Consider the following 22,673-nt stretch of genomic DNA (forward strand, 5'->3'; position numbering starts at 1 on the left):
TTGTTAGAGTATGAGTAATGCATGAGTCCTGCAAACCTCTGCATGCCCTTTAAGCGCATACACACATGCACAAACTTACCTACAGCAAACTTTTTGCTAGAGGTAAAAATATTTTCTCTCTGTGTGGCTGGGCTCAATAACAACAGTTTCTTCTTTAAAGCAGCCTGAATGCTGAAAGATACATTTCCCACTGCAAAATCTTCCTTGCTAGGATTTGATTCAAAATCCACTTTACAAATACTTGGGAAGGAAGAGCTGCTCAGAAAAGCACAAAAGCAGGCAAAATAATACATCTCAGAGTTTCAAAAAATGGATGATGTTCATTTCAGTTTGGATTAACTGGGCTGTAACACTTCACTCTTTCTTTTAAATAGCTGCATCGGCTCAGGTGGTAATTAAATTTGGGGACCTAAAAGAAATTTTCAGCCACTTCAATGTACAGGATCTGATCTTCAGACCCATGGACCACTGCAGCATCCAGTGACTCCAGAGAGATTTGGTAGTGCACAGCATTTGAATAGGGATCTATTTACATACCTGGCTTGGGACAGACTTAGAAAATATTGATGACTGATATGGGCATCACAGTCACCAAAAAATCAATGACCAGAAACCGTGATGCTACAAAAAAACGGAAAGAAAAAGGGGGATTCTTTCAGACCTTAGCCCTTGGCTTTCTAAATAACAGAACTGAAACACTGAAACAGCAGTATCACTAAAGATCAAGGAACTTGATTAACAGCTGTCTCTCAGAGCAATTATTTCCGTAAGGCGGGTGTGAAAGCCTTACTTTGCCTTAGTAACTTTTGGGACTGATTTTCAAAAGGTGTGAAGGGGTAGACCAGGAAAAAATCAAGGAGAATCAACCTAATAAGCTAATAATATTTGTACTTTTATACAAACTTTGCATTTCCTAAGCTAAGCAATAAAACACTGATATAGTAGTTTCTATTATATTTCCAAACCGAAAACCAGTGGAAGCCAAAAGGAATTTTCCATCAACTTCAACAGGCTTTGAAACATACCCTTATTTTCTTTTCAATTTCTACTAACTTGAAAACTCAGAAACAGTAATGGAATTCAAGATAAATGCTCATGTTATCTTTAAAGCATATATTCACTTTTTCTGAATCCCTTGAATATACTTCTCCAAAATGTTCATTTTACAAGCCCTTATGTGATAGCAGTGGTAATAAACAGATATTGTTTGCTTACTTGTATTACCAGTTAGTTTATTAGGTCAGTTTTGCTGAATCATACTTGTATATATCTGCACATTAACAAAATATACAATCTTCGGAAATGTTCTTATTCCTAAAGGCTGCGAAACACCAGAAAAATGAAAACTCTGCGAGCTCAGAATGAACAAATGGGGAGCACTGCAAAAATTAAGCAAAACGGTGGCTTTGCGGACATAAGAATGGGAATTCCTAGTGAAGTAGCTACATCACCTCAGTTCTTCTTTTCTTTTGGTCCCTCCTCATTCTTCTCAGCAATTCCTCCTTGTACAATCAAAGGGACAGTTTCTGGCTCTGAAATGGTGAGACAGATATTCCCTTCCTCCTTGCCCCTCCAGCTCTTTCCCTATGCTTTTTCCAAAACAAGTCAGCAGAAGTGAGGCAGGACTTCACTTCACCACTGCTGCCCAAGACAAGGCAAAGCTGGCAGACACCAGCTAAGCACACCCAGACAGTTTAGGACTTCACAGCCTCACACAAAATCAGGGCTATCCTGCAAACTGCCTGTATCAAGGACCTCCTTGAACTCAGGTTTGACTGGAAACATCAAAACAGATGCACTTTTGTCTTTCCTAGTAAAAAGCTCCTGAAGCGAAATTAGAAGCAATCCTTCCACCTTCATTAAGGACTCCTACAATGATTCCGGTCATGTCAACCTTCCCAGAAGATGAGCCGACAGAGAACAGTTTCCTGACCTTTAGCTCTTCTCCACGATTTTCTCATCTTGCAACAAACCGAAATTAAGAGTTACTTCACCTGGCTAGGCTGCAACCCAGTTTTTTTTTTCTTTTTTCATAGAGATTAACTCTTGGGAGTGACAAAGCACTTCTTTCTGCTTTGAGGCCTCTTTTTGTTACCCTGAATGAATTTCCATGGTTGTTAACCACTCGACCAATGCAGTGTGATTCTGATCACAGGGCAGAGAAAGAACGGAGTGAAGGCACACAGATCGTCTTCCCCTACCCTCTGCCTTACCACCAATCCAAGCATGCTTTTGTTTTTGACACTGATGTGACACCAACAACAGTCTTTCTTGGCTGGTACAAGACCGCTTACACAAGCGTATTATTTGTTAATCATCACCCAAGATACAGCTCTGTTTTGCTGCTGGTGAAACATGCATCATTCCTACAAGGATTCAAGTGGTCATCTAGACATTGCATGCAGGAGAAAACATAATCTGGTGTTAAATTACCAGGTTGCCTAAATTCTGCCCTACTAGGGCAAAGTGAAAACATAAAATATTTTACATGAGATGTGCTGGTGATTATTGACTCATTTTTATGCGTTTGTTTTTGTCACATTATTGCTTGGATGTGAACGTTTGCTGGAATTTTGTGCCCACAAGACAGTGTCATTAACATATTTCAGTTTGTCTTTCAAGCAATTTTTCTTACAGAACACAAAAGCACGATGCTCTGCTGACCACTATAGTTTCTCCAGCTATGCCCACGCAGTTGTTTAGATGCATCCACTTGGTACGGCATCTACCCATCAGCATTTTGTTGTATGTATGTATTGGTGACATTTCCCTGGAAGAAACGTTAGTTGGGGTGGAGGGGTGAGGGTGGACAAGGCTGGTGAAGACTCACAGCTAGAAGCAGCTGCAGGGTACCAGGAGAGACCTCTGATTTCTCACGAAGAAGAGTTAGTTCCAGTGTGGGTCCAGCACACTGCTCATCCATTGCTAATAAATGCCAAGTGAAGTTCAGTCTCAATAAAGCAACTCATACACAGATTTTAGAAATGTTTCGGAGAACTTGAGCTAAAGGATAAAGTTCATGGAAATCGGTGAATACGCGATAGCCGTTTATTCTCCTCTGGAAAAATATGACAATCCATTTATATATTCAGACTGAACACATTTGTAAAGAGACAGTTCAGAGTAAGCTGGATCACAATGCTATAATAAGGAGGATGACAGAGAGAGGGATGCGAGCTTGTTCACGGGACACTTTCACAGGGAGACAGGCTGGGCAGCAGCTAAAGAGGAAGGGGGCAGAATGAAGGTGAAGGCACAAGAAGGAGCAGCGCGAAGCCTTGGACCGGGACAGGAAACAGCAAACGCCATGGAAAACTTTGGGAACCTCTTCAGGGCTGGCACAGACACAACATGGTAAGAGACACCAAACTTGTCAACTAATCTTACCTAATGATGCTGTCAATACTAATCCCACACAAAGTTTCACATGAAATTCACATCTCAGACACTGCTAGGAAGGCGATGGAAACAGTAGTAACAAAAGAGACAAAACTTTCCTCTTCGTAGGCAGATGTGAGAAGATACTCTCTAATGTGGTATTTCAGATTCAGCAATTCAGCATCAGGTGGGAGATGACTTAAAATAATGTACAGAAGTGGAATAAGGATGTGCCATAAAAACCCTACAATTATGCCAGAGGAAAATTAGGAGTCAATTCAGTATCATGTCTAGAGGCAACAGCTTTCATTGAACTAGTTTAAAATATTATGCCTTACAGAAACTTTACAGTATTTTACCCCCCTGCTGGGGAAAAAATTGTCCCCAAACAGCTGCTTTGAAGGCCTAGCAGTTGATACACTCACAAATTTTGGTCCCCTGAGTAAAAAGGTATCACCTCAGGGCTGCTTCTCAGGGGAAAAAAAAAAGATAATAAAATTCATTTACACTGTGTAAACCTGTAAGATAATCTACACAGTAAGTCAGGTGTGTGGTACTACAGACAGAAATAAATTATCATCATGATTCATGAAAAAATCTTTAATGGAATAAAAATAATTCCTATTTAACTCTAGTCCTCTGCAGGATTGCAACATCCAAATCCTCAATGCCTTGCAGGATTGAAAACTGAATTTTCAACAAACTGCAGGAGTTCCCCAACTTCTCATGGATAAAAAGAAATAGTGGGAAACACACTCCCCAGCTTGGAAAATATTATTAATCTGAGAAATGTGACAAACACATTTGAGACATTATTGTATATCACACGTCTGGAGAAACAGTCACTAAGCTACCTTTTATTAGCAGATTCTGTAACTTCTCTAACATTAGAAATACAGTAAAGATTGTCTCAAGAGTTCAGTATTTCTGTAAAATAAATGTTTCAAGTTAACAATATAATGCTTTATAATATAGATAGAATTAGGTAAAACATAAAATATGCACAGGCTAATTAAATGGCATTAAGTTTATGAAAGGCAGCAAGAAAAGCATCAAAATACTACTACTATTACTACAAAAAAACAGATTTGGACAAGGACTTAAAGGAAAAAAAATCAGAGCAGTGTACACACTAGACATGTAGGCTAATGGACCCAGATGCACAGCATAGCCTACTTCTACTTTAAAACATCAGCACACATCTCTAAAGAAAGAAAAGGTCCATGTTTTTAAAAAGTGATTTACAGAAGAGAGGTGTTCAGCGCTGTCGGAGAATCAGAGCACTGGAGAACCCAGACTCAGGCGGAGAACCCAGAACTACTCGCTGCTTTTGAAAGACTTGGCCAGACTTCGGCAGCGCAAGTGACAGCACCGTGCTGACAGACACGGGTAAATCTAGTTAAGTGCTCTCTCATGTTTTACCTTATCTGTCCATATTGCCTACTTACACATCCCACACATCTTAAGCGTGGCTGACTCAGGGGAGAAAAAGCCCACAGAATTTACCTCTCTCTCTCTCACCTCTTGCTCTAGCCATCAAAATCCCATTTGCTTAACTTACTTCTTCTCCCAAGCGACCATCCTTCAACCTCGTTCTTCACTCCTTCCTTGCTTCTACATTTCAATGGGAGGGGAAGACCCGACTCTCTCAGGCTGCCATGAAAACTGCACCCCACAGTATCAACAGTAGCGAGGCTGATCAGCGATCAATGTCCTTAGCCTTTTCATAAACTTGCCTCAATGTGGGTAACTTAAACGTAAGGAAAGTTGTCTTCTGTTATTGTTGGAGAGCATTAGCTGTTTACAGCTGTTTAACCTTAGTTTCACCTCATCCAGCCCCCCCCAGCCTATCCCCTTGTGTAAGACCTTGCGATGCAAAAAAATCACTTCTGATAATAACTCTGATAATCTTCTCTCTGCTTCATGCCTTATCAGAATGTCCTGCTCTCCCTGCAGCAAATTAAAACTGTGCTTTTGCTAAGTGCCTAGCTTTTCATCTGCCAGTAGATGGGTGGGGGCATACTGTGGAATTACACCAGCTGTGGCAATAATAAAGGCATGACGGAGTGACTACTCGGGAAACAAAGGGTAATAACCTCCACTGGTGCTGCATCACAACTCCAACAGCACAACTGAACAGCAGGACTTAAGACTCGAGGGGAGGGGGGGTCTCTATACCACTGCAGACATCTATCCACCCCTGCAAACCATCTCAGTCTAACACAGAGGAAGGAGCAGGTCGGACACAGCAATTAGGACGCCGAAAATTCTGCAGCATGGACTGGAATACGTTATGCTGCCTCCCTTTCAGTTTTTTATTTGAGGATGTATCCGAGGAAATGGATTTCCGGTTCTGGGTGTTTTGAGCCCGGATCAGTTTCTCATGTTCACGTATTTGTCTCTGTAAGTGGTTTTGGATAGCAATTCCCAAGGATTCTGGATCGAGGGAAGCACCATAAACCTCCCACGTCATGCCTTGCTCATCCCACACAACGTCCCTGACGTGCTTGGACTGCTTCACCTGCACTTTTGCCTCCATGGCTGGGGTGGGCTGCTTTTTGTTTTCCCCAAGATTTGGCAAAGCCTGAGCTGAAGCATGAAGAGCCGCTGTATCAAGCTCAAGTCTGGACTCCTTGGCCTGAAGGCCTTGCTGCTGGGGAGCTGCTGAGGCCTCCAAGAGAGGGGTGACATGAGCAGAACTTGCACTTAACTCAGGTATTGATCCTGCCTGCAGACTCCGACCGCTGGTCTTCAGAGCCTGGCTAACCTCTCCTCGGTCTCTGCCATGCCCCTTTTCACCTGTATCCTCTGAATTTGCCTTTAGGCTGACAGTAGCAGGTTCACTGCTAACATTCATCACTCCTTTAGGATCAAGCACCGTCAAGTTTTCTTCCTTTGGTTTGACCACAGATTGAATAGGAATTGCCTCCACTTCATTCACACCCTTACACTGCACGAGTTTTTGCTCAGAGCTGCCCAGGACCTCTTTCTGCTTGATTTCACTACATGCATTACCGGGTAAGGGTAACTGGCTGCTTCCTGCATCCTGGACAAGCTGTTGCACATTGCTCTTGATTTCTGGGACAACTGCAGCTGAAATAGTGTTTGGTTCACCACAACCAGACTGTGATGGAGTTTGATTACTGGTATTAACTGCGAGCTGGTCAACAGGCATTGCCTTTGGCAGGACTGGACTGTCCAAGGGCGCCAGAGCAGCATCCCGGCTGCCTCTGGCCGCACAGACCATTTGGGCACTATCCACAGATGTCCCTTGGGAGGTAACAGCTGCAGGAGGGCAGGGCAGAGCAGGTGCTGTATTATCTGCTGATGCTGGAGAGGCCATGTTAGATTGGTCTCCAGAATATTTTTGCAATTTGACAGCCTGGGTTTGGGCTGTATTGGTCACAGCTGTAAGAACGGTCGATTTTGACATGATACCAGAAGAACATGGGGACTTTGGGTGTGAGGACAAACTGTCAATAAGTTCAGACTGGCTCAGCCCCCCACTGCCTTGATAAATGACGTGCAGTTCCTCCTTTTCCTCCAAAGGAGGATTCCCTTTTAAGAAGGCAGAAAGGATACTGGGGCTGGTGGAAGCTGATTTGCTCTCCACACTGGCCACGGCCTGAACCTCAGCATCTCGCCACGTCCTGTTTGCTGCTTCCTGAGTTAAAGATCTGTTCTCAGTCTGAACTGTCATTGTACCCGTTTCTCTGAACTTGGAGAGCTGGGTCAGGCCTGAACTCACTGTCTCAATGTCCGCATTGCATACTGGCTGCGTACTCTCATGTCTGAACTGGGCTGGTGACTTGTTGCTCTGAACTACTGCACTTCGATCAGTGGGACATGAGTGCACAGTGTCTGCAGCCCTGCTTTCTGCCTCCGAACCAACCTGTGGACCTGTCCTCAGATCACCTTCAGTGTCCCTCGCTGGAGAGGCTGACTGACACACAGCAGGATCAGGTTTTTCTGCTCCCTTTTCTTTTTCCCCTCTTTGCAGAATGTTTGCCTGAGAAGTATGAAAGGACTCATTACCCCTGATAGGGTTGCCTGGGGAAGAATAGTTTAACACCTCAAGTGCTGGCTGATCATCAGTCCCCTGAGGTTTCAGTGCAGAGTCATCCATTTGTGCCAGGGAGCTTGACTTGGCTTGGCTGCTTTGCACAAACTGACAGGAGTTCTGGGGGGCTGGCATCATATCTGGCCCGTGCCCTGCTGAACGGGCTCCTTCTGCAGTCAGGGCTTGCACTGCCAGCTCCTTACTGCCTTTTGGCTGCGAGTTACTAGCAGACTCTACACCTGCAGGATGCCCCTCTGAAGCCTTGCTGAAGAGCCCAGCAGAAAATGCCTCCTGCCAGCTAGCATCATCCCCGTAGCGTTTCTCACGTGTCTGAATGTTGGCAGCTGTGGTGCATTTTAGGTCAAACGAGCAAACTCCAGCAGAATCAGACACTGTGTACGAAAAGCCATTGCTGGCTGTTTCTCGACTAGGTTGTTTGGGCTGGTGCTTAGCAGACTGCAGGTCTCCCAGGTGATCTTTCTCCTCAGAAGCGGTGACCGGGGAAAGTCTGGCAGATCTCAGAGGATCTGGTACAGTCCCCATGGAATATCTTGGAGCTGTGGCTTGCTGTCAGCTTCTACGAGTCGTCTCGCAGGGCAGTTTTTGTACTGGGGGCAGACTGTCGGCAACAGCTTTCCTGTTAATCTGTTAATGAAAGAAACATAGCGTTACCAGCAGACAGATTTAAGAAGAAAAGTAACCAACACAAATTCATTTTACAGCTTGAAGAGAGATACTTGCAGGCAAAGGGGAAAGGGAACCACCTGATTCTGCCTACAAGTCATGGAAAGCTGAGCCCTTGGCTCCAGTTTGTAATGGTGGACATGCTCTCCTAAGTGGTTCTCAGTTTCCAAAGATAGAGATTGCAAGTATCTCTCATTTCTGAGATCCAGAAGAAGATGATAATACTACGGTCAAAGCAACAGAAGCTGTCCTGTTGCTGATACATTACTGAAAAAATGACAGAAAGTGAGGAAGAAGGAAAAGAAATACCGCATATGGAAGTATGCTAAAGCTATGAAGAGAAAGCAGACATCAACAGAAAGGGGAGCAGTCTTTGTGTGGTAGTTTGAGGGAAAATACTTAGCGTCAAGAGGTCATGAAATAACCTTAGTGTGATAAAATTCTTTATCAAGCCACCTGTGGAAGAAAGGATGATCTAGTAGCTACCTTGCCTGCAGTGTGTATGTGGAGAATAGATCTGATTCCCCCTAAGACCCACTCTGTGACCTGCACGGATGCCCTACCTTTGCTGTGCATCACTTCTCCCTTCCCCTCATGGAGAGCCTTTCTCTAAATCCACTATAAACAGGAAAATGCTCACTCAAGACAACCAGTAAACGCCAAAGACAGATGTCTTTTGGTAAATTCAGACTAATATGCATGAAATTAAACCTTATGGTGAAAGAAATACTGTGGGAAGACAACCTCATCAGTGATGTAGATAAATGCCAAGAGAAGCTACTGCACTGGTTTTACTAAAGCTATGGAGCTATGCGCATATTTAGTGTTTTCACATTTAGATTCTTTTGAAATAATTACAAGGAAGCCAGAAGGAGTAACAAACTGATGTACAAAACACAGGCACAGACCATCTAGAAATCAATTTATGAACAGGTGATATGAAACAGTTTGGAAGTGAAACAGCAGCATCACAGAACAGTAATGGCCCAAAGCAATGGAAAATGTCATATCCAGTGAAACAGTAGGGAAGGATTTTAAGCAGGTGGAGCAGAGTTATCCAAGTTGAAATGTGGCCAGGACTGCAGAGAAACTATCACTTCAAACAGGAGTCAATCTCAAAATGTGCTTTTTGACTGGGGTTTACAAAATGGCTTAGCATTGCCCAACTCAAATCCTGCTAGAGGTCAACAGCTTGATCCCCTCTTAGTGTTAGCAGAGCAGTGGTGGCCAGTGATGAAACCCCACTCCATTCTTCTTGTTTTAAATTGTAGGGTGTATCTTGTTTTTAAGCCTCTTTTAAAAGCTTTCCTCGGTCTGTGCTGCCAGAAAAACGCCTTTGTGGGATTCAGAAGACACAATGAACATTAATTTTATGTTAACCAGGGGGATGATGATGGGAAAACTACTTTACCTCTGTGTGCCCATGTCTCTGGGCATACAGCAGGGTTTCCATTGCAATGTTATTTAAAAGGTGCTGCTGTAAGGAGCTGTGTGATAGCTCAGTTTTACACTCAATTGAAGCTGTTCCAGACCCCCCCCCCCCCACTGGCCTTATTAGCGTAAGCCTTTTCCACAAAACCTCCCCCCTCCCCTCCTCTCTCTATACCAGAATGGCGCAGGGTACCAGCATCTCAGGGTATACAGAAAGAGAGAAGGTAAAAAAGTGTTTAATAAAAGCAAAATTAAAATGAATACAGACAGCCTATTTTCCTAAGAAAAGAAAAACACTGCAACTTATTACTTATTGATGAAGCTTTATGTCTTCCAGATATTAATAATGTATTTTTTACATTGTGTCTCTTATCTCAAGTACCTTTGGGCTTTATCCAACCACAGATACACCTAATCTGCTGGGTTAAGCCAGTCCTGGGAAACTGTGATCCTGCCCCCAAAGCACACTAAGCTGTTTAGCGGGAATCCATGATAGCAGTCCTGTATCACTCCAAAGTGGTCTCCTCCAAGAAGAATGATTGCTAAGCTTTTTGGTAAACAGTACGTTTATGCAAATCTGTGAGAGTTTGTGACCACCTACAAGATGTGTTCATTTCATTTTGTGTTCACTTTAAAGCCAACCAGTGTAGTCCTAAAGAAAACAAAAGTCATTCCAAACTTCCCACTGCCATACTGTGACTGAACGTCTAATGACCGTGAGCAGAGGAACAGATGGCTCTGGGCATCTGTTTTTCCAAGTTCTGTTACTCTCTTCTTTCCTTTTCTGAACATCAATGCAAACCAAACCAGTATACACAATAGGGCAGGTCACACTTTTTTTTAGATCAAGAGTTTATTTAAAAACCACTAAACAAACAACAGGACAAAACCAAGCCATATTTTTAGAATGAGATATTTTACTTGGCACACAGTTTCAGAAGAAATAAAGAAGGCAGAGCAAATCTGTTTGGCTCATCGCTATATGAAACTCTCTAAGAGCACAGTGCCCAAAATCAAACACTCTAGATGGCAGGAAATTCCCTGTGTTGTCATGTGTAAATTCTACCAACCACCTTGATCCCAGCGCAGGCCTCTGGGTCCATAGCTAGAAGCACCTGTGAAGGACAACCCTGCAATCTGGAACACTGTCTTTAACTGAGACCCACCCGATGGAGCAACAATTCCTGATTTTTCAATTAAGTAAATCAGTTCTGATCTAAACCCCAGCATGAATTTCCCCCAATCTGTGTACTGCCTCTTCAGCAGCATCACTAAGAAGTATCATTAAGAAAGCTGGGTTTAATACATACATGTAAATGGCTGTTACAAGGGCTAATTAAAAGCAATATGGCTGCCTACCCCTAAAGGCATAATGCCAGCCCAGGAAATTCTGCCCCACCAAATTCGTACAGCCCTGTTCTCTGAAGGGGGATAACAGAGAGGAACCCAGACATTTCACTTGACCCCATAACACCGAGGATGTTGCACTTGGCAGCAGATTTGTGGAGACTTAGTTCATGTTCATGAGCATAACTCAAAGATACTGTGATTTTCCCTAACTTTGTAGCACTCTTCAGATTGAGTAATAGCATCAGTGTTTGGCTGTGTTGCACTTCACGTTTCTTCCTTGAGTGCGGAGGGAACAGTAACACTCTGGTGTGCCCACCAATCTACCGCTGTCCTGCCAAAGAGTGCGAAAGCAACAAGACGTTTTTCCTGTTCTCCTCTTCCCATCTTTACTAGATGTACACTGCAGTCAGGCTCACTGAGGCCCAGAAATGCTGTCCTGCAAAGCACTTTACCTCTTCCGTGTTTGGGACCTCCAGACAGCACAAATGAAAGGAACAGGAGAAGGAAAAGAAGATAATATAGAAATGAAAGTCCAGTAAGTACTTTAGGAAATTTTCTAGTCTAAGCTGAGAACCTTGGAGAGTTTCCTATTGCATGGGACTACTCTGAAAACAAATTAGCTTATGAGAATAAGATTTTTTTAAAGACTTTGTTGTCAAACAAATGGAAACTATTTTCTTGTTAGACTCTTCAGTAAGCTATTCTGATGGCAGAAGCCAAAAGCATTGTAGCAGAGTAAATAAAAGGGGTGATTTTTTGACAATGTTCTTTGTCAAGGAATAATAAAAATTAGAAGAAAATGTAAGAGAAAAACAAGCAAACCCAACTAACTACAGAATCAGAAAGGCACTTTTATTATTGCCTGGGAGTAAGACACAATGTGGGGACCTGTGGGCAAAGTGTGCACACACTCTCCAACTGCCAAGGCAGTGAGGATTCACACCAACACTGACTTGAAGCAAATATCTAGAAGAAATAGAAAAATAAAACTCCGTATTACACCAAAAAACACGCCAAAACAAATCAGGATTGCTGGGGAATCTTTCAAGCGTTGTCTGTCCGACCTGCACCAATCATCCAAGATTTTCTTTTATTAGGAGGTGACATTAATATCTCCACAAAGGTCAAAATCAATTTTTAGTAATACGAAGACACTTTCTATAACACAATTCTCCTTCATTTTATTCATTCAGACCAAATTAGCCTGCCTGAATGTGTTAATCTTATCTCAGTGTGGAACTTTTCCTGGACCTTTTGCAACAAGAAGTTTCTAATTTGGACAAAGTCTACATTTGGCTTGTACGGTCTGGCAGAGTCCCTGCATGGCCAGCAGATCTATGGGGACTCTTGTCACTGAGCATTTCTTCTACATGGAAAACAAAAACAAAACAAAAAAAGGAATTCCCAGGCAACTTATTATAATGTTGCTAATCTCAAGCTACAATGGGAAGAAACTTCCATTTATTTCAGTAACCTCCCTTCCCCAGTAAAACAGCATTATAAATTTCCCTCTCGCTGGCTACAAGAATCTCAACAAAACCAAGAAGTCTGCACATTTAATAAAACAACACAAGAAATTCCCATGAAATTCTAGACTAAGATTCTGCCTCCCATTTCAATTTGAAAAATCTGAAAATCTGCAAAAGCACAAATAAGACTGCCAGAATCTCCAGTGCCCCTCAATTTTAAAAATAACGAAAAACAATGAAAAAACAGCTCCCAAGCTAATCAGGCACCCTTCTCCCCCCCATTCTGGTTTCTCAGCAGCTTTCCATTCTTTCAGCCCCAAGACTTCCTGTGTTCATACTTGTCTCTACAAATGCAAGAACTAAATATTTGTTTCCTAACAAATCTAATCTCATCATCCAATTACTCCGATTGTGATGAAGATGATCATAAAACTGCATGAACTGAGCACACGGATAAACATCTGCTGAAGCAGGAACTCAGCCTCCCTTCTTGTCTCCTAATCTAAGGAAAAGATGCTCTAATTTGTAGTAGATCACTGAATAAGTAAATCATGAAATGTATTTCTTCAACTTTCATGTATACACATACTCTTGCATTCTTTTAATTCTACAGCTAGTTTTTTTTCCAGCTCATTAAGTTGTTCTCTGTATATGCTGTAACTTCCTTTCTCTAGTGTCAAAGGGTATTAGTTATTCTGTTTGTGAAAGCTTTGCTTAACAGGTTATTTTCTCTTAGTATCTGTGGGACAGAGCAAACCAAGGACACATTCATTAAAATAGGAAAGGGATTAAAATAGCCTGAAAGGATAAGATGTAAGATATACAGATCTTCCATCTTTCAACATGCTTTGGGATGTTGATAAGAAACAGACTCTTACACCACAATCACGTGAAGGCAAGAAAAAACAGAGGATACATAAATACCTAGTATCCGTGTGCTTCACACAAGAGACGGGGTTGGCATTCCCAAAGAAGGTGCATGCATAATTCTCATTTTGCAGTCTTTGGTCCAAGGGCAAAGGTAAATGGAAAAGGAAAGGACAATTAAAGCCCCGCTTCCCTTTCTGCACCTGGAGACAGCATCTGTTATTACAGAAGAGCATTGCTTTTTTATGGGTTAGCATGCAGGCAACAACCTTAAGACTCATTTGTGATATGCTTATCACACTGACATCACAGACACAGTGTAAGGCCACCAGCAGCTGCACACAAGAAAATGCATGCGGTGTTCAGGCTCGTTCTCTTGAGCGTGCAGGGAACTGTGCTGGAGACACCAGACACAAGGTAGCCGTTACGGACACAGTCATTGCACCCTCCCTCCCTCCCTGCGACACTGCTGTTTCAGGCGATAGTCAGACCACACTACCAAATCCAGCGGGAGTCTGGGCTGAAGAGACAGAGATGGATGCGGATGGCAGAAGTGACAAGTTAAACACTACTGGGTTGCAGCACTCTCCGTGCTGACACTATGTAAAGGCAGGTGACTGTACCTGGTGCTTAGCTTCTCACTGGCCTCTGCTGATTCAGTTAGTAAAACTGTTGTAACATTTTACCAGATATTGCAAAAAATCTATTTACCTCCTCACTATCCAGTGAACTGATAGCAACAACGTGATTTTACTGAATCCAGATGGACAACAGAATATTGCTAGGCTGCTCTCACTGCAATAAGGCACTTCTGTTCTTCTTCGCTATTCACCTTGTCCTAATGCCTGTTGACACTATTCTGCTGCCTTAAACTGCAGCTCTCCTTGTTTCAGCTCACCAGCCGAATTTTGGGTTTTCTCTCTATAAAAAAATGCATTTCTAGTGTGTGAGTTTTTAACTCTAGGTTTGTTCGGAGTTTTACTTTAAAAGCTTTTCAATCTTTTTTATTCTTTCTGTGGGTGGTGAAGTTTGCTTTAGAAGAAAGTCAGATCTTCTTCAAAATTCTGGCCAGCCTGAAGTCCTAGCACACATACAGACAGTGATCCCTCTCTGTAAGTTCCTCCAATTTCTGGCAATCGGAAGTTTAAGGATTTTCTAAATTGAAGTCAACATTTTAATCACCTTCTGAAATGAATACACATCTGTTTATTAAATCCCATTACATATGTGGCCTATATGCAATCCTGTGGCAATATGTTCCACAATGTAATTAGGCACCGTGAGAACAGGTCCTTTATTTGTATGAGTCCGTTAACCGAGGATCTAGCCACTCATTTTAGTACCAAAACAAACCCCAGAACAACACGCACACCACCAAACAAAATGCCACAACTCCTTCTAGAACCCTTCCCCAGCACCTGTGCAAGAAGCACTTTAACCACCCGTGGTGCAAGCTGCAAAACTAAATCAGTTGAAACTACTGACTAAACCACACAAACAGCCCCCAGGAAAACCCAGTCCACACCAGGACTCTTGCAGAGCAGCTTGGCGTCCTCACAAGACCTCACATACTCTTCCTCCTGAATACCAAGATACAAGCTGCAGCACCTAACAGGCCTGCTAGCACAGCTGCCCAGAGACAATGCTGAAAATGAAAAAGGCAAGGAAAAAATGGGATACAAGCCCAAAAGGAAAAACAGAGGGAAATTCCTGAAGAAAAATGTCAGTCTCCGCTTGTGCTTGCTTTGTAATGGCAATAAACTCAGGAAAAAATTAGGTGAAAAATCAAGGGCAAGATGCTGGGAAGATAGCATACAGTTAAAATAACACTACTATTTTTTGCTAAAAGGGATGGCTGCCAATCAGTTTGACAGCTGCTAAAGATTTATCTAAGAAAGATTTTGTACAAGTTGGAGAACTATATTTTTCTGGTTGCTGACTTCTCTCTTCCTGCATCTCTCTGCTAGGTACAGCCCTAAACTCTGCAGAGTGCAGAGTATTTGAGCCTTGCTTTAGAAGAACAAAGTTCAGCTTAGCCTGCTGGCCACACCCTGCATATGAGAAAATGGGTTAAGCGAGCCCTACCAAAAGGCACAGAGGTTTCTGAGCCTGATCCAAAGCAAAGCAAAATGCTTTGCATCTTCATTCATTTCATTGAGCTTTTTACCAAACCTTCAGTACACATATCCAGGAGTGCACAGTAAGGTAACAGATGATCTGGTCTACTCAACTAGATGCAATAGCAATTCTGATTAGTTTTAAATACAATACAATTTAAAATACAGCATCTAAAATATTTTCATACTGCAGCAGCAACACATGCAGATCACATTGTCAGATTTTGTTTAGGCGAGTAGCTATTCTTCTTGCTTACTGGTTATTGCTATTGATGTTTTCTCCATAACTCTAGGTTCTTTGTAGTCCCATGACTCTTGCTGAATTCCTGTGAGCCCAAAAAGTGCAGCACCCAACAGACTGCAGAAAAAGCTCAATGAGAGACTGGATCTCTCTTGAGTACTCTCAAGTATTTAGCAGTGAGCACAAGGGATTATCTATAATTTTGGTACTACAATGCTTATCCTGGTTTAGAAGCAAACATCAGTGACACCATCCCTAGCATGAACTAAGGATTACTAGAAAAATGTAAAGCAGCTCTAGAATGGTACAGAAGGAGTGAGCCCAGCAGGGCCCAGAACTGATTTGGGGTACATCCATGCTACAACTTCAGTCAAAGCATGAGAACCAGCCCAAATCCTTTGGCTGCATCAGTGCAGAACTGCGCTAACACGTCCATCTGAGAGTCAGGGCTTGAGAGCTTGCACAGAACCTCACTCTAATGCTTCAAAATGGTCTGGGGACAAGCATGCACCTCACTGGCATCTCTGGGACAGAAGCATGTGACTATCTGTAACTGGCTTTATGTAGGCAGGTCCATAATCATAGATGGATAGAAACTGTGTGGTGACTAAGCTCGATTCAACTCTACCGTCCTGTTGGCAGCAAAATAATTAGTTACCCTTCGATTAGAAAGATTTCCATCTAAAAGGAAATAAAACCACTGTTCTGCTCTAAGACTGGATGTTCTAGCCCATGTCCCATCTGTTCTCTGTGGGCAGCAGCCATTCGCCTCTGCCAGGAGAGTAAAAGCAACAACCACTTCCAGCTCCAGCTCATGTTCTCAGAGCCTTGATGCAGACCTGCATGGTGTTAGTAGCACCATGATATAAACCTTCTGTGTGCGTGTAAACTGGCTCAAAGTTCACTGCTGGTTTCATTTTGCTTTTAAACTCTTTTGGCGAATACTCCTGCCAGAAGAGATCCAATTATCCTTTTCTTTATCCTGATGCATATAGCTACAATGACAATAGCAGCAACTTTCACTTAAGGTTCCCAGGCACCAGAAGCTGGGCTTGCTCTTCTGAAGAGGTCCCCTCCTGCGCTCACTCCCATCTGACTCCAGCTGAAGGCAACAAGCTGTTGTGTGCTGCGGAAGTGCTGCAAGAATGGCTTGTTTTTGGAGGAACAGAGCCTGACAGGATATGGATTACATGAGCATCCCAGTTTTGCAAAACTCAGGTTTTCAGAGGAAAAATGGAGTCGCCCTGCACTCAAACACTTTAAAGCATGGAAAAATAATATTTAAAAGATTTTAAAAATATATTCTCAAGCACTGCACTAGAAACCAAGGTTTGGGAAGGAGGCTGAAAATCCCGACTTAAATTAAGAACTGTGGCGTCTTTTGTTGGCCTTGAAGTCTTGAGCTTCCAAAGTTCACCTCTTTCTCATGGATTAAAAGCTGTCTTTTTCTGGGGAAGCTGAGATCCTCACATAATCACAGGACTCTAGGAACTCTCAAAACAACTCTGCACATTGTGAGACCTGTGAGGAACGACAGGAGGGCTGGGTGAGAGCTTCCAGCAGCATTTCCAGCAGAACTCCCTTTTTCTGTCCTGGCCTGAATTCATCTTCTATGTGCGTTGTCTCCGCACTCTTCTCCCCACACCGTCCCCTCCTTTGTCCTGCGTTCCCACCCTGCCTCTGTATTTTCCCACTCACCTCATGCACTTGTGCGCTCCCAAAATGTTCTTTCTCTTGGCAGAGGGCAGTCTCAGGCACAGACTGCCTATTTGCAAAGTTATACCCACTGCATTGCTAATGGTGGATTTTCTTTATGATTCTCATTTTCTGACCAAACGCTGCCTCTCACCCAGCTAGGCCTCAATCATAAAGTCTCTTGGCTGGTGTTACTGGAGGCAATGCAGATAGAGGTCGCCTCCCCTCCTGCAGTTTCAGCACACCAAAGGGTAGCACATACAGCCGGAGATGGCAGGGATTCCTATGTCCCGGCAACAGCGCTACGCTGCAACGACAGACTCTCTCTGTGCAAGTCTCTTCCCAAGGTTACAGCACTTGTTAAAAATTCTTTCTTCTGCAAGGTGTATAAGTATGTAAAATTACTTGCCAAAAAACAGGCTTGCTACAGAATACCGCAAAGAGCTTGGCAGTCTTTCTCCTCCAAGGTGAAAGGGAAGGATAAATAGCTTTATGAAAACAGCCAAATCAAACAACAACTACACTAACTGGCAGTAAACTGTAACAGTTATATAAGCTACAGCTACAATCATAGCTCATATCCTTGGTCACCCTAGCAGGGACACGACATGTTGACAGAACCCACAGGGACATGCTTTGTCTTTTCTTTTTTAATTACATGTTATTATGTTTAACCTCACTATTTATAAACACATTCTTTTTTATTTCAGTATCCAACACTGGAGGTGACTTTTAAGGTAGTGCAGCCTGACTTCAAAGGTAACCCAAATTTCAACAGGAACATGTGCATGCACACTCCTGACAAACACGCACACATGGGAGAAAACCAGCAACGCGCTACCCGTACCGGGCTGGTGGCTCCACTTCAGATAGCTCACTGCTACACTACTTTTCTTCAGATTATTGAGCAAGAAGAAAGTGGTGTTTGAAGGACATGTACAGGAGCGTTGTATGAACCTTTCATACACCACTTTCATGTTTCATTTTGAAAGCGACAAAACCGTCCATCAACCAAGCGGGAATTTCATTCCTTATCTATCCTGCTATCTTTGCCTGATAAAATCAGGGTGAAATCTAACCCCTCATTAATGCATTTCACGCAACTGAATGCATTTGAACACTGACGGCTGGCAAACAAAAGCCCTGTTTTTCCAGAGAACAGTTTAACAATAGCCAATGATAAATACCTTTTCCCTGTACAGCAGTGCCAACACGAATTCATTTCAAAGCAGAGGGCTCATCTTTAGAGGTGAAAGTATAATGTTCATGCAATTCTTGCTTTCTCTGCTAAGACTGGGTCAACTAGTGGCTACCAGGATAGTGGGTTTTGTGTGGACATGTCTATCGGGAGCTAAACCAAGACAAAAAATACATTTTGTGTGGTCAGGAAAACGTAACTACTGCTGAGTAAGCCTGTCTTGGAAAGGCTGGCTCTAGGGGACAAAGGATATTATCCACTTCTAACACACTTTCAGTTCTTTGAATGCAAATTTCCAGAATTTTACAATGACCTTTTCCTTAAAAATATTCCCTCAGTACAATAAATGTAGATACTCATCACATGGCAGAAGCAACCGCAGCAGTGGTGGTAGCACCCTGGTTATTAGGCCTGATTTGCTGGTTTCTAACTACACTTTCATGCCTAGAGAAGTATATTGTGGCAGCACTTTTTTTCCAACCTAGCAAGTAAGGAAATTCTGTCTTGGAAAAGCCTACAGCAGGAGGAACATTTTTTGTGCAACATAAGAACTGTAATTTTTAACTCTCGCATACCATCTGAAAAATTAAGCTTTCCCCATATATCATTACTTTAATGAAGACACTGGTCTCAGTAATTAAGAAGAGAATAGATAATATACATAAGAGGCACCTGGCAAAGGACATATCCACTCTCATTTACAAGCATTATCCTAATGGAAAAGAACTACCCCAAATTGCATGTCATTAGAGAAGAAGGATGCAGAGTCTAACCAGTCATTACAATAACAGAAGTTTGCTGCAGTCTGTGATTAACCTAAGAAAGGCAGATGATGATCTCACCATGTCTACTGTTGCCTCCTGGCTGTAAGAAGCTTAACCAATGTGAATGAAGAGGCTAGCAGCTGAAACCGCTATCACACTGGCTCTTTTAAAAAGTTAAAAATATCATCCCTTCTTCCTGCCTTCACCTCAGCAGTTGCTTCCTGTTTCTTCACGTTCTTACTTTGCTCCACGGCTGCCTATCACTGACAATAAGCACAGTCAAAAGAACAAAATAATCTTAGTAAACTGCCTCCTCCTCCACATTTTCTCAAAAAACAAGAGAGGAAATACAGTACGCTACAGCCACTTTTTGTCTGATGTATCGAGGCTCTGCAGGAAACCAAATGGCTGCAGGTTGGAAGCCTTCAGTGTTTAGAGATAAAATCGGAGCAATTCACTGCTATCTTCACAATGCTGGTAAATGCTCTTTTGAGGGCACTGACTCAAAACTGTACATCCAGCCAAGGACTCAAGCCTGCTCACCTCAGTCACACAAGCTTGCAGTATGACTTCAGTGGGACTGTTATATAAAAAGTTGTCATCTCAGTCTCAGACTCTTTTCTTTCTGGTTTACTTGAGACTACTGGCTTTATGTTGTTGCACTTTTCTACCCCTATGGAATCTGACCAAACCAGAGACAACAGCTAGATAGCCTAATTCATTATTATTATCTTAACGGATGAGGTCCCGCCTGTAGGACATGGGGCAGGTAGGAGTTTCCAAACAACCTGGGACAGGATAATACATTCCAGATACCACCTTGCAATGATGAGGAAATGACACTTTGCAATGACACATCACACAACCTGCAGATAGTAAGCTGCATGATAACTCTTTATACCCCCCAAAATGGTGGAATGGCCTAACATTATACACAATGGTGCAGCAGCTGTGCAAGGGTTTCCAACCACTTAAACCTAATGAAGGCAAATGTTAGACATGAATATGTTGATAAAATCTTACTCCTACAAAACACACCACATCTTCTTCAGTCTCCACCCTGACCTGACAGATGACGTTAAAAAACACATCTGAGAAACCTCCCTGATAACAGTGACTTCCTTCATGGCAGATCTAAGCAGACAAAAACAAGCTAAATATATTGTTCGGGCTCTTGTCTTAACCTCCCCCCCACCCAAAGAAAAAAACCACCACCACCACCACCAAAATGAATTCTGTATTGGTAAAATCAACCCCAAAACCTTAACTGACTAACTTTGAGGCCTGAATTCACCGTAACCGGAGAAATCTTCAAGACAGAAGTGCTATGAAGAGTTCTCCATCTGCCCCATGAATGTGCACCCCCCATGGATGTGCATGAACAACGAGACTACCGTACCTTCCCCGAGTGAAGAAGCCAATTCATTCACCAAGTCATTTTCTCAGCACCTCAGCCTTTATGCCACAAAGAAGAGCACCAACAGCTGTGCTGTATGATGGCATATTTTAGGAACAACTCATTATATGTAGTCTATCCCACAGGTGTCTGATGGTAATAGCTTTTCAGAATTTCCTTTGGAGGCAACCCAGGAACGTAAAATTCTCTCTCAGTAACAATCTCAGGAACCACTCTCCTTCCTCTTATTAGAACTGTCTCTTAACAATGCTTTATTCAAAGTATGTATTTATATTTGTAGATGCAATGTGGTTCTCTCCTTCCAGCTGCAAACTGCCTGTAACTTCTTATCCTATGTTTTAAATGTAGTGTTTCATCAGCTCAGATGGTAATTATATTCTCTGTTTCTAAATTCTTGAAAATCACAATGCTTATAAGAGGAATCCTTATTTAGTAAATGTCTGAGACCTGGGAAACCCCACCTGTGTCAGAACCAAACTAAACCCAGAAATACTTCCTCAAGATGGCAAATATTAAAGAGACAGTAACGTAAACCCCAGAAACTAGTTCAATAAAATCTCTCTTCTCAGCTATTTTACCATATTTCTGATTTCACTGCACCAGAACTGGAGAGCTGGCATGTCTTATTTTGTAATCCCTTTTAAAGCTAATAATAATATTGAGAGTCAATTACTGGAGAAGAGAGAAGCCAAAACTCTGCCTGTTGTGAAATGGTACAGCACCCTGGACCACTGTGAGGCCATGCTGGTTTACACCAGCTGATGCTCCATTCCCATGCCTGTCAAGGCCTGGATCTTCCAGAACAGGCCTTCAAGCCTTATGCTGAGCCTAATGCTGGACATCTCTTCTCTCCTCCCTATTACTTTTGGATTTGAGCCAGAAATATTCACAATTCCATTTACCAGGTGACAGAAGCACCACACACCATGGGGGAGGCACCAGGAAAGGACATCAACTTTGACTTGAATTGAATTACCATCCCTCAAGATGATTGCAAAACTGCTTAATGACTATAATTAGCATTAATTGAAATGATGGCTCAAACAAGTTATGTTGCATCTGTGTTTAACAAAGTCTCAGGTTTATTGAAGCTGGCTGGCTTGACCACCTGGCCAGTACCAAAACAAACAGTGCCAGGGGCAGGGTGACAAACACTCACTGCGGCAGCTGTCCCTCTAGCCCACCTTCACATGTAGTCTTAAGCTACCTGCAACTGCTTCATGGTACAAGGGCAAAACATGCTCCCAAGCATTCAAAAAAAGAGATGCAACAGCTTTGAGTATGTAGTTCACCTCCTAATACCCAATTCCTCACATCAATCCAAGTTCCTTTTCAGTTCCTTTCTGAGCAGTTTTAGCTGCCCTGGCTCAAACTGCCAGTATATTTAACCTGTGAGTCTTAGAAGTGAGCTGAGGTCACGCTGTACCTTGCTAGAGCGCAGCTGTGAACGAGCAGGGCTGTATGATATCTTTGTCCTTGTTTCTAAGTCGGCTGGAGTGGAAGCTGGCAGGGTGTGAAAACAGATCATTCACAGCTTAGATCCCAACTACTAGGCTCACATCGAACGTAGATGCCTTGTGCACAGAGGCCTATTTGAAGGAGTAAGAAAATACATGGCAACCTTAGAGTCGTTATGAAAATCCAGACAACATGATTTATTTCCACACAGGACCTCCTTGAAGGTAATCACAATGTACTTCATAAGCCATCGGACAGCTATGGATGCACAATAGGTTTCCTACCACAATTTTTTGTTGACATCCTATTTACGGACGTAATTTTTATTACCACAAACTATGCATACATATGCAATTGCAGACAGACATAAAAATTGATACATGCTAATGTAAAGATAGTCATCCAGCCTAATCTGCGTAATTAAAGCGAGGCTCTGAAGTCAAAGGAGTCTGATTCTCAAAAGTGCTGAATAATCAAAAATACCAGTAAAACCAGTGTGTGTCACAAGGTACTCAATATTTTTGAAAAACCAATCCCTTTGTTC

At 42.6% G+C, this 22,673-nt stretch overlaps 1 protein-coding gene across 1 annotated transcript in view; it reads right to left on the reverse strand.

Annotated features, from left to right (window-relative positions):
- Positions 1–1,203: 1,203 nt before the first annotated feature.
- The window catches only part of GPRIN3 (GPRIN family member 3), a 35,911-nt gene continuing 14,441 nt past the window's right edge, over positions 1,204–22,673 (reverse strand). The window contains exon 2 of the mRNA XM_067297532.1: positions 1,204–8,083. Coding sequence (XP_067153633.1) covers positions 5,591–7,981 — 2,391 coding nt within the window. The 5' untranslated portion in view covers positions 7,982–8,083 and the 3' untranslated portion in view covers positions 1,204–5,590. The remainder of the gene's footprint in view (positions 8,084–22,673) is intronic.

The sequence above is a fragment of the Apteryx mantelli genome, chromosome 5, assembly GCF_036417845.1.
Source record: "Apteryx mantelli isolate bAptMan1 chromosome 5, bAptMan1.hap1, whole genome shotgun sequence".
Taxonomy (NCBI): Eukaryota; Metazoa; Chordata; class Aves; order Apterygiformes; family Apterygidae; genus Apteryx; species Apteryx mantelli.